This window comes from Aspergillus alliaceus (assembly GCF_009176365.1).
Source record: "Aspergillus alliaceus strain CBS 536.65 unplaced genomic scaffold BDW43scaffold_10, whole genome shotgun sequence".
NCBI classification, from domain to species: domain Eukaryota; kingdom Fungi; phylum Ascomycota; class Eurotiomycetes; order Eurotiales; family Aspergillaceae; genus Aspergillus; species Aspergillus alliaceus.
In genome coordinates this window covers 348990-366375 of record NW_022474693.1, presented here as the reverse complement: position 1 = coordinate 366375, position 17386 = coordinate 348990, and the positions used below count along the sequence as shown (strand labels likewise).

General features: G+C 49.6%; 4 protein-coding genes across 4 annotated transcripts; 2 read left to right on the top strand and 2 right to left on the bottom strand.

Moving 5' to 3' along the window:
- The first annotated feature begins 3846 nt into the window (after window positions 1–3846).
- BDW43DRAFT_16429 (putative endoglycoceramidase) lies at window positions 3847–5670 on the top strand. The gene is made up of 2 exons (XM_032038643.1): window positions 3847–4496; window positions 4557–5670. Exons 1-2 carry the CDS (start codon window positions 4020–4022, stop codon window positions 5583–5585), a joined length of 1506 nt encoding a protein of 501 aa, XP_031902799.1. The 5' UTR covers window positions 3847–4019; the 3' UTR covers window positions 5586–5670.
- A 1325-nt stretch (window positions 5671–6995) lies between these two features.
- Window positions 6996–9021, bottom strand: BDW43DRAFT_268710 (uncharacterized protein). The gene is made up of 3 exons (XM_032041146.1): window positions 8596–9021; window positions 8079–8535; window positions 6996–8007 (listed from the first exon to the last, which is right to left on the bottom strand). Exons 1-3 carry the CDS (start codon window positions 8813–8815, stop codon window positions 7617–7619), a joined length of 1068 nt encoding a protein of 355 aa, XP_031902798.1. The 5' UTR covers window positions 8816–9021; the 3' UTR covers window positions 6996–7616.
- Window positions 9022–12881: 3860 nt separating this feature from the next.
- Window positions 12882–13756, top strand: BDW43DRAFT_308770 (amidase signature domain-containing protein; the record flags this gene model as incomplete). The annotated part of the gene is made up of 2 exons (XM_032046567.1): window positions 12882–13222; window positions 13312–13756. The coding sequence occupies 2 exons, from the start codon at window positions 12882–12884 to the stop codon at window positions 13754–13756; spliced, it is 786 nt and encodes a 261-aa protein (XP_031902797.1).
- BDW43DRAFT_268708 (uncharacterized protein) lies at window positions 13689–16639 on the bottom strand. The gene is made up of 3 exons (XM_032041145.1): window positions 15707–16639; window positions 13854–15652; window positions 13689–13791 (listed from the first exon to the last, which is right to left on the bottom strand). The coding sequence occupies exons 1-2, from the start codon at window positions 16524–16526 to the stop codon at window positions 13989–13991; spliced, it is 2484 nt and encodes an 827-aa protein (XP_031902796.1). The 5' UTR covers window positions 16527–16639; the 3' UTR covers window positions 13689–13791; window positions 13854–13988.
- Between the last annotated feature and the right edge of the window lie 747 nt (window positions 16640–17386).

Here is a 17386-nt window from a genome sequence, read left to right as displayed (position 1 = left end):
GACTATCGCGGAGACCAGGTTTAGGTCACAGAAGAGGTGATCGAGCTGCAGCTGGGGATGGGCGTAATGGAAAAGGAATTATGACTCTCCTACTCGAGCGACGAGGAGACCAGATTCGGATCTGAATATACCGTCACAACCGTTTCACCCTCTATTACTTCGAAGTTTCTAAAGGGGAGGGCGCGAGTAAAATGCTCCAGCTTCATGTCAGCCTGAGAATTCCGTCATATATTATACCATGGCACCTCTGAGTGCCTCTGGTGGAGTAATGGTCTTCTGGTTCCGCGCAATTTTACCTCTACACACAGGGGTCACGTCCAATTCAACCCTCAACCACCCTCCTGCTTGATCATCATAGCCCTTCTTGACATCATATAATTCAGTGTACCTACATAGGTATGCGGAACGAAACCACCTTTACACCATGAAAAAGTGCCAAGGCAGCTAGAGGTGCATATGGTGAAATATATGGGCTGTTTTTTCCCCCAGGTTGACAGATATCTATATCTAGGTACTTTTAGCCTCAACTTTTCGAACAATGTTCAACTTTTTAACGCAGTTGAAAATCTATCATGCTATTTATGGTAGGAGATAAACATATAATTAACAATTAGGACAAATGACAGCCCAATCTCTGCTTGACAAACCGCACAATAGCGCGCCTCATTACATGTACAGGGGCTGGCCGTTTGGTGAAGAGCTCATGCTGAGCGATGCCTTGTTCCAGTAGGACTTTAAGCCCATCCGAGACATTCCATCCTTGACGCATAAGTGTATCTTATCCATCGGCTATATTCAACTCCTAGTCTCTGTAGTACTAGTTCGGAAAAAGGAACGTTTTATCGGGAAATCGCATACTCTTCTCATGTTAATTCACAGTATCTAGGTAGACTCTATACCCTAAATTCCATGCGGCCGAGCAACCCTCCCGGTCACGACCCTCCTACACTCAGCCAAAATGGTGGCCTGTCTTCCGACTTCAGTCAAGCTACCCACCACCTTGCGATTGCCCCGTGCAAACCCATACAGGGCATACGGAATGCCGATCTCGCGGCAGAAAGACAGCTCACCGGGGCCTAGATCCGCCGTCGACAGGGCAAAATACGAAAGCATAAGCTGCACATGCAGCGGCATGGTCACCGCATGGCTGATCAGCACATCCAGGACGTGTTCGGGCCGGGTTAAGCGGTGTAGTCATCCCACTCTAGTTGCTGGATGAGGCTGTTCTAGTTGATCTGATCTGGGCCCTTTGTGTCCGTGGTTGGTTCGAGGAATTTTAGGAACCTGTACGCTGAAACTCTTCCGGAATAAAATAAAATAAATTTTTGCTAGGTTGCGATACTGCTTAAATGCTTTTCTGATGTAGGCGCTGAGTATATTGATCATAAACTGGGCATAGTCAAATCTGACTGCAATGCGCCGCGTGGAAAGGCCACGCTCCTAACGGCCACGCACAACCATGGCCTTTTTCACTGTCACTCACAGTTACTCCGTCTAATATAGCTCAGAAGTATGGCTACCTGGATACTTCAAAGGTTTTGCAAGGGAGCTTGACCTCCACTTCTAATAAATATTCCCAGGCGGACATCAGGATGCATCCTCAACTCTCCCCTACATACCAAAGACTCGAATTACGGTATCTGCAGTTGAACCATTATCAGCAAAATAGGATCTGGACAACCACCCTCTCTTCTCATCTTTCTGAAGCGTTGACCGTGTACCACGCTGTGACAGCCCAGCCAAGGTTGACGGAGAGACCGCCTAAACATGGCATTTGCGCGAGTGGAGCGTGAAACCCCCCCCTCCCGGTTGCTCAACTCGCTCAGTTGCTCGCTGCTAGACACCCTTGATCGCCCCGTTGAGTACAGGCTTGACACTAGTATGTATCTAGATCAATTTCTCAAAATTCCCTTTTTGGGACTGATCTTCGGGCCGTATTCAGTTAGCTTTAACAACAATGGTCATTGGCGTGTATATGTTTTTTTGTTCTGGCTGCTATTATTGGCAGTCTCTTTTATGTATAATCCCAATTACTCTAACCACACACTTAGTGAACCTATCTCTACACAAGGCTGTTTATCCGCCACAGGACAATCTTTTGATCCGTAGTAAATAGGGCTTGGCTTGGCGTGTGCTTCTTCTCTCCATTCTTCTACCCGAACTCAACTCGCACTTAGTGGATATGAATTTTCTACTCTGCGCATGCTACCTTCGATAGCAAGTTGTCACCTCATGCTCTCACCCCTCATTCTTCTACATCGCTTCAGGGCATGCACACTATCACACGCGGATGCCCTGGAACGAACGTAGTGAGAGAAGGGGTTACTACTACCGTGCGTTACGACCATGCGCTACAACCATGCGCTACTACGCGGCGCGAGCCACCTGCGAAGCTTTGCCCTGAAACAACCGAAGGGAGTGCAAGGGTATACCTTCATCCGTGAGGCTTGCAGAGAAATGCCAAGATATCTCCTGCCTTTGAGCGTGAACTACGCAAAACTCTCACCAAGATCTCGCTAAGCCTTCTCGCCACGCTCTCTACGCCCTCCTTTGGTTGCTTTATTAATATTTCCTTCTTCGGTTTAGTGTTTCAACGTGTTTGGCCTACCTTTATGGATTACTGATATTCTGCTAGTATATTTCTACTTCCTATTCTTTTTTTTTTTCTATTGGCTTTTGCTTGCGTTCTCCAGTCTGCATGTGTTGCTACACATTTCCTTCAATTCTTTCCCTTATTAGTATATCAGTGTATTCCACCACATCGGTCCTGCACTACTGCCTTAGATAAACCTTGATGAACTTGACATAACTAGTGGGAACGTCCTGAGTGTTGGCACGTCAATGGATGTGCTGGGAACAGGGCCCTGGCCCGTTACAGAGACGTTGGCGCTGGCTACCTACCGAAATAATAGAGAAGCATTTGAATAAGTTCCTCGAATACACTAGCATTAGTCGACCCTTAGAAGACTCGCGACATTGGAATGCCATCCTAGTAATCCGCGGGGAGAATCTGGTACAGCTAATCTGGTACTACTAACCCCGCTGGAAACGGGAGACCTTGGTAGATGCTACCCCGAGGGAAGACTAGCCTGTCTATCTGAATCCAGCCCGGCTATCACAGCTGGATTCATCTATATAGACTAGGTGCTACGAGCGGAAATCCGACAGCTGATGCAGATAGCAATCTCTCGCATCTCCCATTATTTTCCAGTGCTTTCCTGTGCTTTCCTGTGCTACTCGTCAGGCCACTTTCTAGATCCAACCTTGCGATCGAAGGGCCCGACTGATAGTGTACGTGGATACGAGCACGTCGAATTCATCGTATCAGAACTACCATATTATCTAGGTATAAAACTGGTTTCTGTAGCGAGTGGTCGCATTAGCGCTTGGAGCGTGACGGGTGTGATCTTACGGGACGGCCGCCCAGGACCGAGGGTGCAACCTATTAATATAAAAATGGTTGTACTCTGTTCAACCAATTGTATATATAATATAGCTATGTAAATTCAGCTTTAGAAAAAAGGTCTGATCTCCAATACCACACGTATTTTGCCTACCTATACGTGTGGGGGACCTCGGTTGAGCTGCTGAATAATTTTGCCATACTGATCATTTCCGAATATGTTGAATATCACACGTAATCTTCCGAATAGGTGTAATTTATATTAACAGATCCTTTCGTCTCTTAGTTCGTCAAGCGGCGTATCAATGAAATCGCATCACTTAATTGGCTTGCCGAGCCGGGCCGCCTTGTCTCCACTGCTCAAATCCTAGCTCTGGGGTGGTTTTGTGGGGCATGTTCTACGTCCGGTTGTTCAAGCGACTGAGCCAGAAATGGTGGAAGAGGTGTAATCCCGCCTTATGCAGAGAGGAGCACTGGGCATTTATAAACCCCCGGTGGTCCCTTGATTTTTATTATCGACTGCACGCTTCCCTCCCTCCGTCTCCTTTTTCTTTTCCGTTTATTCTTACTGGGTTTGACTGGGATTGAATGGGATTGACTTCGCCCTTTCCTTGAAATGCTGTTCATTCCCATTGCCGCTGCATCGCTGCTAGCGGTGCTCGGCACACAGCCGGCGGGTGTGTTGGCTCAGGATGCCGAGGGTTGGTACAGGGCTCATCCAGGCATGGCGCGTATCAGCCAGGTGAACCAAGACACGCATCAGATCGTCGATGAATTCGGCCGTACGCGGTTCTTCCACGGAACCAATGTCGTTATGAAGGAGCCGCCATGGCATCGGCCGCTGGAGTGGGTGCCGGGGGTCTCGTCGTTTGGCGAGCAAGATGTCCAGAATCTGCACGATTTGGGCCTGAACGTGGTGCGGTTGGGCCACAGCTGGGCCGGTGCAGAACCTGTGCGTGGGCAGTACAACCAGACATTTCTGGATATCATGAAGAAGCAGACCAAGATGGCTGAGGACCATGGCCTCTATGTTTTGGTGGACGCGCATCAGGACTGCCTGGCGCGGCAGTTCTGTGGCCACGGTGTACCTGACGTAAGTAGATGCCCGGGGTGGGGGATGTTGGCACAGCTGACACTGACACGGGCTTTGTAGTGGTTTGCTACGAAGGACTGGGTACCGAGCGGCAAGATGTATCCGTTTCCCCTCAAGCCGACGCCTTTCCCAGTGGATAAAAGCGGCTTCCCATCGCCGCAGTCGCTTTGCGGCACTGTCGACTGGTCTCTGAGCTACACGTCGGTGGCGCTGGGCAATGCGTTTGGGCGGCTATACAACAACTACGACGGGCTGGGTGATGCGTTCGCGGCGTACTGGAAAAAGCTGGCGTCCGAGTATGCCGAGACGACCAACGTGGTCGGGTATAACCTGCTGAATGAGCCCTGGGTGGGCGACACGTGGGCCGATCCGACCCTGCTAGTGCCAGGTGTTGCCGACCACAAGGTCCTAGAAGGGCTCTGGAACCGCGCGACCAAGCAGATCCGCACCGTCGATAATGACACGCTCATCTGGTTCGAAGGCGCCACCCTGGACATCTTGTCGGGTTTCAACAACGTCCCTCTCGGGGACGGCTCGAAGTCGGTGCACTCGTTCCACTACTACAGCCCGCCGCAGCTGGGCTCTATTTCCACCACGCTCAACAACCGCCGCAAGGACAACGAGCGCCTGAGGACCGCCGGTGTGCTGACCGAGCTCACGTTCTGGATGGGCGATGATAAGCAGATGCAGGGCCTAGCAGATGCCATGTCGGCGACCGACGCGAATATGGTTTCCTGGATCGGCTGGGCGTACGAGAACCTGTACAACGGCACGTCTGGTCAGCCTTACCCTGAGCTAGCACAGCACTACAGCCGTGCATACCCCGCCGCCGTCGCTGGCACTCCCAAAAGCTTCGGCTTTTCTGAGAGCTCGGCCACCTTCCAGCTGCAGTTCACGTCTGATCCAAATATTGACGCCCCCACCGAAATCATCCTGCCCCCATCCACGTTCCCCAACGGCTATAGGGTCCAGGTCTCGCCCGACGGCAGCTTGCTGCAGTACGCACTCGACAAGCGTACCCTGGCCTTGTTCACATCCACCAGCATCAAGAACGCCACCGACATCTCTGTCACAGTCTCTCGTAAATAATCTCATCCATAGCTTACCTCCATAATTACAATGTACTCGTAGTAGGTTGAGTTACTCCGCTACGCTCTACTCTAACCAAGTTGTTGATCATGAATCGTATTGGCCTATCAAATATATCAGCCACGCCATGTCCTTCATTCTCTCGAACCGTTTGTCCCCTAGAAGCACTTAATGGTCGTATTTTCTAGCGGCCACTTCTGATAACTTTACAGTAATGACATCTAGTAACTTTCACCTCCCTGGGCACAGGTAGCTCATCAGAGCTCTACTTTTATTATCTTGGGCATGCAAGCGGGAGGACCTTATAGTAGATGAAGGCTATGTTATGGCTTATAATTTTGGCTGGCAGAGGCTGCAACCTGGCAATGCTTGCATGAAAAGTAGAACCTGTTTTATGACTTTCTTTTTGCATATTAGTGACTTTCTATATACTGACCTGCCGGTTACGCGGTCCAAATATAATGGTTAACTGCCTAAGATAAAGGAGGGAGGGACCATGCCATTGTGACGGCCGATCAATAGGATGATATTGGTGCTATCTTATCTAGAATTTCAACCGTGAGGGGGAAGAGAAGGAAGTGTTGTGGGGGGCGCGAGACGTGTGAGAGGAAATAGCAGGCTATATAGATCGTATTTCTAGCGTGTCCACGCGTGTGGGAGTAGATATTTATATATTTAGGTTAAAAGTCGCCGGATGGAAGTATTTCGAGAGACAAAAGGAGGCAAAGTTTGTTATAGCCCCAGGGTTGAACAAAAATTTCCAAACAAAAAAAATATTAACACTGGACAGCCAGGTTCGTCTTGGCCTCTCGGCCATGGGCGCCAGACAAAGAGGAGATGAAATGCCCCTTCTGAACACGATTCTTCAAACAAGGAGAGTATGGTTTGTAAAAATACCACCTTTCAGGAATCAGCATCTAACGTGTATCTTGCTACTAGAGACCCTAGCCAGGATTGCAGGAGGAATATCGGGCAATATGGTGACTCTTCGAGGACACATTTCAACTCCTAAGTGGATACTTTCGAAATTCATTGACCCGACCAAAGGTGCATCGGTATACCAAGTCCATCCTTTTCGCAGAAGGGTCTACCGCAATATAATCTCCAATGCAGCTCTCCCTTTCAATTCCGACCAGGACCATTTGGATCGAACGCAGAGTTGAGTTAAATTCTGCGTATCGGGGCGCGAAGCCTTTGCTCGAATGCAAGGGCGCTCAATTGCTCCTCGTTTCCATGAAAGATAGGATAGAACACCCTTTTGCCCCAAACTGAATCATCAAGCGTGAATTTCGGGGGGCGCTCCGACATGAGACGATAGAGTCGGATAATCTGGAACAGATGACGCGAGGACTGAGACGATCAAATCCGTATAAAGCCGCGGAATGAGCGAGCGAGGCGCTGGCTGGTGGGCTTCACTCTTGATGTGGGCCATTTAGCCTGAAGCCAAGGATACAGACGCAGTTCTCAATCAGGGGTGGCTTCAGAGCTTGGGGGCATCAACCATGGTCAAACCACGCACTAATTCGCAGAGATGTTGGTGAAACGTTGGTGAAACCATAGAACCTTAGTTAGACGATCGCATTGCCCAAGAGCAAGCACTGATCAAAAGGAGAGTTGAAAGACCCGCGATATGCAAAAATTTCGATTGTCCAGCTGATATGTGGTGATTCTGTAGCAGTTTTCCAAATATATTGCCATAGAGGTTCTCTTCCAGCCAGCAGAGGTGATGAAGTCCTGGGGAAGCCCAAGTCACGGAGAGAAGAAAGGCTGGATGCCTAGCTTAAAAATCAAATGCTAATGGAATCTCCCATTGGAGCTTTGCGAAACAAGATTATCTGTCTACATGTAGACCAGTATCGAGACTTATATTCCTATTTACTGGCCTGCCATGGTGTGTTGTTGGAGATATGATACCAGTGTTCGCCAACAACGGGGTTTGGTCGTGGTGTTCACTAAAGTTGATGTCTTGAATTCCAGAGCATCTGAATTATTAGACAATGTCCATACATGATTCTCCGAAAGTTAAGGCCATTATAGAGGTGTGTGCATCATTTGCGGTTGAATATGCTGGGTGATCTCGTGGCTGACGGTAACCTGAAACTTTTGTGGATAGGAGCCAGTGTATACTTCGTCGTGGCGGTAATAGCTCTGACTGACGACAGAGACTGATTGGAGTGGCAGAGAGTCCCTTGTCTCAGTGGTGCCGTACCTTCGTGATACCGAGCGGCTGATTCTGGAAAACACCCCCTTGACTCCAAAGTGCTCGAGAAGTGGTCTGTAGGTTGGAAGACAGGCAGATATCAGATACATGCCGGTCTCAACTTGGGTCCACATAACTAAGTCGACAGCGGTCCAGGTCCCGTCGATAAAGGCGTTGTTTCGGAAAAAGATCTGAAAGCGCATGATTGATGTCACTAACCCTCTAACTCGCAGAAAAAGAACCTGAGTTAGCACTGAGATTGTTGTTGATAGGCTATAGTGATTGGCTCTTACAAGCTGCCAATTGCAAAAGTGATTGTCAGTCCCAGCTTCAGCCGCGGAGTGACCTTCAGTGACCATAGAACTGGCATTGGAAGAAGTAGAAGAATTACGTCTGTAACAATGTTCGGGAAGCTGGCCCAAATATACAGGATTTTCTTCTCTCCACAGTTTCCAGGGATAGACCCATTCCAATTGGCAGAGAACGGTCGGCAGACGAAGGTCGTAGCGAGGATCGTGGATATCGTAATGAGACCCAGCACCATCATCATGAATTTTGTGATTGTGCTCATTGGTCTGGTCGGGAAGAGCCTATGGTACAGTAACAGAATTGAGAATTTCGGGACGTTCACGCTCCCTAAATAGAGATATGACATAGCAAGGAGATATTTGGCCCAGGTTCGCAAAGTCCACGGTCTCGTCACGAGCAGGTAGGGAATATGGTGTCCAACACCAGCCGTCTTCACTGCACCTACAGCCGACATTAACGCCTCCGCCGTCACTCTAGATAGAGACACCCCTGCCAACTAACCGATACTGAGGCCTGCCATGGCCAACTGTTCCGCGAGTGCGAATAGAATCAATGCATCATCCAAGCCCCATGGCGTGCTGATTTTGTACCTAGCAAAGAAACGTAGAGCAACACAGAATACTTGAAGCGGGACAAAAAAAGCAGTAAAAATCAAGAGCCGGTCCCCGATATACACGGGGATTTCCTCAAGCGGGATATCCCAGGATTTCAAGGCTTGCATCGCCGCTGCTCACCTCCGAGATATGATGGAATGAACACGAATTGAATCATGGATAGAGGACAGTTGAGACAGAGAGGCCAGATGCAGAGTTGGTTCTGCGGGACAAATGAGACCCTAGGTTGTGAATCAGCACGCGAGTCCGGGCCCATGGTGGATAAAAACGTCGAATACGAGGGAGTGCCGACATAGTGAAAGGCCTACCCCCCCCCCTCCCGCTAAGCTTACATAGTAGGTGATAAGAAAGAACGGTAAGTCATACCCATCCTGAAACACTACGCAATTGCACGAGATTTCTAGCAGCCACGCCGTATGCCGAGGACACGAGCACGATGTGACACTGGGCAAGGATGCAGCATTAGGGTCCAATTAGCACCGCGAGCTAAGGCTTAGGGTCTGCCCCTGGCGATTGGTTGAACCAGTTAGGATTCGTTTGGAGGGAACCTTCTCCATTAGTTTATGAGCTAGTCGGTTTAATCCCTACTTGCCATGCACGCACTGCGCTGATGAGCGGAGTCCGAGCCGGGGATCTGCATGAAATCTTTAGCGAACCGTGAGCTGGGCGAGAGGCCGTTAGCCCCGCCCGAGTCTTGGATTGAAATTAACCCGGCGAGTTCGCCTCTTATGTAAGTAAGCCCCGTGCGTAATGTTAAGCTAAGTTATTCATTTAGATGCATTGTCGCGTAGTATTTGGCGTGCGTCTTGAGGCAGGTCTGGTGCGAATGGGCCTCCTCCGTATGTGGGGGCATAAGGTACTGCGCTGAAAGACTGCTTTCGTCTGTTTTATGGGCTGAACTCAGTGCAGCATACCGCGAGGACTATTGTATGAGATTGTTGCCGTGCACACAAGGCCGGCTGGGCTGGGACATCCACGCATCTGTGTAGTGTCCCGTCCCTCCAATAAAGTGCGACAAGGTGGGCGAAAACAGGCCCACTTGACTTTCAATGCCTGAGACACTTCCTCCCCCCCATCCTTCTCCTCCACATACCTTCTTCCTGAAACTGATACTTTGGAGTAGAAGTCGTGTCATATATATACTTGCTAATAATAGTTGGACAAGAATGAATGATTCATTCTGCCGGCAATGCACTCGTTTTAGTAAGTGGAATTTCAGGGCGCTGCCTTTGTATCAATAGCAGCTTGCCCTAGTGGGGGACCTTAGTATTACTTCCAGAGAGCATGTCCACTAGTTATTTAGTCTATGCCCTAAAGGGTCTCGCTAGACTTGTGCTCTTTCACAGCAGTGATCCCTTTGGTCCAAACCTAAGAAGGTTCCAACGTTCTGACGTTGAATACCCAAAGAGCGTCTTCTACGCTGAAGAGAATCTTAGTTGAGTTCAAATATGTATTGTCTTCTCCACTGCTCCCGTACGATGGTATTCCGTGAAAATCATTCTAGACAAATTGACGGTGTTCTTAATCATGCTTGAAAATGATTGCTAATTAAACATGTCTACCGTAGTAGGAAGGATAGTCAACCTTCCTTCGATCTTAATATTGTCGAAAATATACGATACAAATTCATACAATAGTAATATTTCTGGTTTCCTGCGGTGAAGAATGGGTAATTGGGACGAATAAAACAGGCCCTGGACCCCCTCTTGCGAGCTGCAAGACTAGTCACGGCCCAATTCCACATTTCTCCTCCCCTAGATAGTCCATACCTGAATCCCGGAATGCCAACCCCTCTTCTTATCAACCACCACGGCTTTACTAAATGAGGGGAATGAGCTTATCGGCGATGTTGATCGCGGCCGTGCACAGTGCTGTGATCCTATCGCGCTGATCGTCTTCCCCATGAAGAGGAAAGGCTTGCCCTGGGTACGGAACACGGCGGAGTTGCCGAATGCTTGAGGGAGCAGCGTTCCTAGCTAGTACATGCCGGCTGCGTATACCCCATGCAGTGGCTCCACAAGGTCTTGCCGACGGCGGATTTTGATCATTGAGCCTGTGGACGCGATAACAAACAATATTTTTTGAGCAAATTTCATGTGATAATCAACCTCGACCATTGCCATGAGTTGTCATCGGATATAGGCTGGAAATCGCTAGCCTATCTCCGTTGCAAGTAGGCTATCCGTAAGATATCTGAGCGATTTGTCAGGGTTGAAAGCGCCGAAGCAATTTAGGCCTAGAGCGACACTAAACTGCCGCGGCATCGAGGAGGTTGAACATGGCGGTTCGAATCAATCCCGGCCCTGTGGTCAGTTGGTGGCAGATTAATAACAATACCATTAGGGGGCGGGGGAAAGAGAAGAGAGGGAGAGAGTATAATAAGGAAAAAAATTGAAGAAGATGTTCCTGGATATGTAGTTTTGATACTTTGCTTAAAACGCGTGATCGGAGAGATAGAACGTGATCTGCCACGTGAGGCCAGGAGAAGAAAAAGTCCGAACGGCAATTTCGTTCCATATTTGTTCCTCGTACAGCAGGCAGAGCGAACGTTTTGGAGTCAAAGAAAACTGGAATTGACCTATCGTAAGGATTGGCACTTCTGCCGTCCCATAGGACAAAGACGCGGAAATTGAAACGTTACCCAGAGACGGACAAATTGGCGATGAGATCCTGATCTCACGACACGGCAAGATGTTGGGAAAAAAACACCGCCCCAAATGGAAGTCAAGGAACGAGGGAAAAAAGAAAGAACAGCTAGCCGCAACACTCCCAGTTCAGTCTGATCGGATAGCGAGAGATTTCTTCGACTGTGCCCCAGACCAGCCGGGGGCCTTCAGCTAATTTGCTGACGATTATTGTGCAACGATATCAACCACGCCGAACCTCTCAAAAGATCCAAAGGGGCCCGCTTGTTGTTGGTTCCGAGCCTTGAGGAGAATACCGGTAGATGCTATGGGGCCCTGTTCACCCATATACGACCTGGAAAGGATTTCCATCGCCCGTCGATGTTAGGTTAGGGCGAATTAGTTCTTTTTGGTTTCAAGAACTGATTCATTAAGATAGAGGTGATTCACGGCCTTCTTGCAGCCTTGTAGATAGTATGCGGTATGCCAACATTAATGCTTCCTAGACTAGATGGCCGCAGAACGTAAATAATCAATTAAGTGCATAACTACCAACATTCATATTAAATCCTGTTAACGGATTGCCTTCACTTCTAGCTTAGCCCACAGGTCCAACAGGAGATTTTTCATCTTTTCCTTTCCAAAACGAAAGAAAAGTAAAAGGGAGCCCATCGTCGAAAGACACTCCGATATGGAGGATTGGACACCGTAATCGAAATTCATGGTCTTAGACAACTGACACATGTGCACGTCGTGGCTCTGAGGCCCTTTCTTCGATCAAAATAGAACCTCGCTGCAAGGTTACAATGGGGGCTCCATATTATAACCAGAGGGAGTCAACCTACCATCCCTCTGCAGAGTCACCGTGTCAGAAATGGGGCTGTGGAAGACAATATCTGTTGGAGTTCTTTCATTGGGCTTGGTTGTTGCAGTCAGCAGAACGAGCTCTCTTGTTATAACAAACGCGCAAACGACGGCTCAAGGATGTGTTGCCTACAAATTGGGTAACGTCACATATCTCGCCAATGCAAAGTATCCACGGGGCACAGTAGGAATCGATGCCAGCTCGAAAGATACGGATACCGTCGCTACCGGAACTTCGTGCCATTTACGGTCATCGTGGCCAACGGGAGCATTGTCACCATCAGTTACCTGGATACTGCAATTTCCCGCTATTTGGCCAATGACGACGTTTTCTCAAGATCATTTCTAGCCTCCGTCTACCTCACCTCATCTGTCGACCATGGCAGAATCGAGGCCAATACGTTGAAATATCTTGTGCGTGCTGGCATGGATTTCGTCTATCTTCATTCTAGTACCTTTGAGCACAAGGAAGATGGACAACCCTGGTTCAGCACAATTCCACCGAGGCTTTCGCGCCTGGTCCATATGATGAATATAATGTCGGAAGACACAGCCAGACTTTTGAGACACGTACCGATCACACCTCGACATGTACCGCACCTTTATCACCGGAATATACCCTTCAAATGACGGAATGGAATCTCCTACAGCACTTGAGCCTATGACATCAAGGCTATGAGCACCGATGATCCCAGTACCAAGTCGGATCCATTCATGGGAAGACCTGCGGCCGTTAGTACGTAAACGAATCGCAGTTAAGGATCTGTTTAACGTCAAAGGGGTGCGGTCCTCGGCAGGCAGTCTAACCTGGATCGATATCACGCCGATAGCCAACAAAACCGCACCTGCGATCCAGCGGTTGGTGGATCTGGGTGCTACCCTAGTGGGAAAGCAGAAATTGGCGCAGTTTGCGTCCGGCACGAATCCATGGGATTGGACTGATGATCAGTCTCCTTCTAATCCTAGGGGTGATGGGTATCTGACTTGCGCTGCGTCGTCCTCTGGCCGAGCTAGCTCGATCGCCGCGTACGATTAGCTGGATGCAGCCGGAGTGGCACCGGTGTCCCCATTCGTCGTCCAGCGTCTCTTTCGGGAACCTTGGGGAGTCGACTTAGTCAGGGTATGATAACATTGGAGGGCATGCTCTCGCAGAACTGGGCCCAGGACACAACTGGCTTGTTCGCCCGCGATCCCGTCGAATGGGCCAAAATTGTCAAGCATTGGGATGCTCCAGAACTTCACCAGTCGGAATTCATTACAGGATTACCTCCACTGTCGGTGCCAGATACAATGGGCTTCCCATCCCAGATATTGTATCCAGATGAACAATTCCCACTATCAAAGCCTGCTGCCCAGACTATCCTTGACGCTGCCATAACAAGCATGGCAAAGGCGCTCAACAATACTGTAAAACACACGAACCTGAGCGCTGCGCTCATCGGCACACCGATACTTTCTGATAAGAAAGACAGCCTGGATCGTCCTATGATAGCATCAGCTCCCCAGGCGCTCAGGACCCCGCATCTCTCTATTGCGGATCCTCTATGGCGCAAGGAATAGGCAGAGTTCAATGCTAGTGCCACCAACCAGGCAGCGTACGACCAAGCCCTACATGATAAAATGTTGGATTCGGGGCTATTAACCAACCATTAAATAGAAAATATCGTTCAAAGTTAAACATCAACTCGGATACATGCTCGAGGTAGACATTAAATAACATCACTTTACAAACCACAGATCGATCGCTAAGGCATTCCGGCCAGCACCACACATATTATACACTCAAGCCATACTAGTACCATCTGCCCAGCCAGCCCCGACCTGTGGACAATCTCCGGTACTCATCTAGAGCTGGACTCACCACCGGCCTTTGGCCTTCGGATTCCATCGACACTTTTGTCATTGAAACCAGCGGGGTGTTTTCCTCCGCCTTGGTCCGGATATAATAATGCTCATCGTCCTCTTCCATACCCACGTACCACTTCTCCGTGAAATGTTGGCCTTGAGGGCCAGCACCACAGGCGCCTTCTAAGCGGGATGTGGCCGGACTGTTGATGGCCAAAGCGAACAGGTTTTGCGGCTCTGTGAAGTCGGTGAGCTGCCGGCCTCTTTCGCCCAGCAGATATAGAAGGCACAGGACACTGGTGGCGAACGTGAGGAGCAGGACTGGGTAAAATATAGATTGCCATCGTTCAGTCCCGCTGGATTGGTACTCAACAACGCTCATGGAGGCGTTAAAGTACTGAGTCTCGGGCTCCAGCAGGGTGGCATCGGAGTGATTCCAATAGTGAAGAAAGGTTGCGTTCTCCGTCCCCATTATCAACGTGCTACCGGCCATTACAGCCAGTGCCTCAGCTAAAGACGGCAGACCGGGTTCAAGTGAGTATCCGGATGGGGTAAGCTGCATCAGCTGTCGCGCATTACTGGCCTTGCCGTCGTTAATGCCCGCGTTCAAGCTCAGGGAATTTGCCCATTCCGATCCAACGTTTTTCCAGTCCAAACTCCAGTTACCGTCTACGGCGTCCGGAAACCACCGATCATACTGCCATTCATTCCCCGGTTTCTCACAGTCTGTGCTAAACCTCGCTCCACTGGCCGATGCGGCGTATCTCACGGAGCAACGCGGTGACTTTTTGGCCTTCATCGAGCATAATACATAGTCGCTCCTGGAGGCATTTGGGGGCTTTCCTAAGAGGTGTAGTGCATTCCCAAACGCCGTCGTACCATTGACAATCGTCTCGTTTTCGTTAGGGAGCTTACCGAAGATTGGTGGACGCCAGCCATACTCTGGCCCCCAAAGAAAGATATCGTCGACAATGGTGCGGTTCAGCCACTCCGGATAAATCGGTAATGTCTTGATCGTGTTATCCCATTCCGTGAGGTTAAATTTCTTATTCGGCCACAGGTCATAGACGAGCGGTTCTAGTTCATTGGCGGTCATGCTGACACAAAGTACGTTAATTGCAGGACATGGGACAGAAGCAATCATGTCGAATTGTCCTTCCGACGAATTCTGGGGCTGTTTGACCTTGTTGATGGGATTTTTTGTGGCAGCCAGAACTCCGGCATGAGGCATTGCAGCCGTCACGTTGAGAACCATTCGTTTGTAGCGCAAGGAAAGTTCTGTCATATTGCTACGATCGATCCAACTTCCTATTACCGTCGTATTGTCATGGATCGACCCCGTGGGAGGAGGTCGCTGTTCTAGTTCATCGGATGCGCGATCATTATCCGCAACCATCTGGCTCCACTTACTAATATAAGCAACATAGTTGTGGTACGCCTGTCCGACATGTTGCATTTGGAGACAAGTTGTGTTTCTGTATAACGGATCGAACTGTTCGGGGATCGGTGTTTGGCAGTTCTGACCGGCGTAAACTGGGTTGAAGAAGTCAGTGAAGACATCGCTCTTGAGAATTGTATCCTTGTGGACTCCCTCGAGCAATTTCGGCGAGACTATATCGCGAATCAGTATTTGAAGGGGTTTATTGAAGGACCATATATTCTTACCTAACGCCTCGGTGGCGGTGGTATACAGCATGGCAATGAGAGTTGCTGTGAGCGTCATGGCACCGAGAAATGTCAAGGCCGAATAGCGCAGCGTTTCCCAGTGAACGATCATTGAGCCCGGCTGCATAATCCACGTCCGCATACTCATATCGGAAATGGAGATGCCGTGCGAATTCTTTCGGAGAGCGCGTCGGCTCAGGAACTGGCCCAGGCAGGCGACAAACACAGTCACGTACGCCAATTCAGTCATCTTCGCAAATAGTGCACTGAGTAGATTGGCGGTCGAAGCTGACAACCGGCCATTGACCCCGATCAAGCTGCCATATCGCGGTCTCACGCAGGCGACAATAAAATAGATCCCCGACCATATGGTGACATATACCGCCAACACCAGAATCGTGATTGGAACCCATCGATACCACTGCTGTGCGATGGCTTTTTTGTGAGGACATCGGACCTCACTGTCCAGAAGAGGTGTTTTCGAGGTGTGCGACCGCGGCGTTTGCAGGTCTGACTGTCGCGGCGAGCGCCATTCTCCGCCGGGATGGGACTCGCCTAGCACCTCACTGAAGTGGATAGACGCTGGCCTGCGCCTTGCATTTTGGATTCCTAAGCCCACCGTGGAAGAAGAGTCCCCATGGGCGGTTATGTCCTGTTCTTCGTGCGAGGAGGGTGCGCGGTCATAGCGGATGTAGGAACGCTCGGAGTCAGTCGGGTTCAGGTCAAATGGGCTCCACGACGTCTGCGGCCGGTCGGGATCGCGGGGGGTCGGTCTGGAAAAGCGCGGCAGAGGGTATTCTTCTCCTTGGTCTGGAGGCATGATGCCTTACGATCGACGGGTGGTCAATAATGACCTTCATCAGCGGCGAGAAGAAAGCCAGTTGAAACAGCCTCTCAAATATGGATTCGCTCCATGGGCAGGGCAGAGCGCTAATCTCCCTGAATCTCGAACTAGAGGTGGTACAGCTTATTTAGTGAGAGGGTCCAGCCTCAATTCCTATCTCTGTCAGGGATCCTGTGTGGATCTCTGCCCAAACCGTTTAGCATCCCGATATCCAGAGTATTTCCGCCAATCGTCCGCGATTTACGAGTCAGACGGGGCGTTGTTTGCCAAGAGGGCCGTTCAATAAAAATAGATTAGCGGTGTTTACTCCGTCCCACAACCTGTGTTGTTTTCCTACGAGACGAGTGAACCGATCTGCAATGGGAGGTGGCCTTAGGGCTGCCACGGTCAGATGCCTTTCCGTTTGATGAAGACAAATACTGTGTACATCAGCCCTATAGAGGGATATGCCCGTGTTAATGCACACTGAAAGATGTATCATCCATTATTAACTTCACCAAATTAGAAAATAATACCGTCTGACATGCAGATTTTGACCCCACCCTTGGATACGTAGCAGCCAATCCTGATGCGCTGGCCATTTTACAAGTAAGCAGCCGCTTCGTAAGCTTGTGGTCCCCCTAGAGGCTGAAACTGGCTCGGGATCCTACAGATACAAGGTTAATTATTTAAGAAATGGCCAGAGTGTGGCCGTTCTAGATATAGATAGGCCAATCGCTTGCGACAGCAAGAATATATATCCTAGATTCCAAGCGGAAAAAAAAAAAAGATGCGTCCGCAGGCCACGGCCAAGTCCTCGTGACAAGTTGTCTGTGTCTCCTCTCTGGCAACTCCAC

What these genes read in the sequence shown, in the direction of transcription:
- BDW43DRAFT_16429 (XM_032038643.1), top strand. Translation starts at nt 4,020, where the DNA reads ATGCTGTTCATTCCCATTGCCGCTGCATCGCTGCTAGCGGTGCTCGGC. An exon ending in GTGGCCACGGTGTACCTGAC is followed by an intron (nt 4,497 to 4,556) that starts GTAAGTAGATGC and finishes CGGGCTTTGTAG; the next exon opens with TGGTTTGCTACGAAGGACTG.
- BDW43DRAFT_268710 (XM_032041146.1), bottom strand. Translation starts at nt 8,815, where the DNA reads ATGCAAGCCTTGAAATCCTGGGATATCCCGCTTGAGGAAATCCCCGTG. An exon ending in CATGGCAGGCCTCAGTATCG is followed by an intron (nt 8,536 to 8,595) that starts GTTAGTTGGCAG and finishes TGTCGGCTGTAG; the next exon opens with GTGCAGTGAAGACGGCTGGT. An exon ending in ACTTTTGCAATTGGCAGCTT is followed by an intron (nt 8,008 to 8,078) that starts GTAAGAGCCAAT and finishes TCTGCGAGTTAG; the next exon opens with AGGGTTAGTGACATCAATCA.
- BDW43DRAFT_268708 (XM_032041145.1), bottom strand. Translation starts at nt 16,526, where the DNA reads ATGCCTCCAGACCAAGGAGAAGAATACCCTCTGCCGCGCTTTTCCAGA. An exon ending in CACCGCCACCGAGGCGTTAG is followed by an intron (nt 15,653 to 15,706) that starts GTAAGAATATAT and finishes TTCGCGATATAG; the next exon opens with TCTCGCCGAAATTGCTCGAG.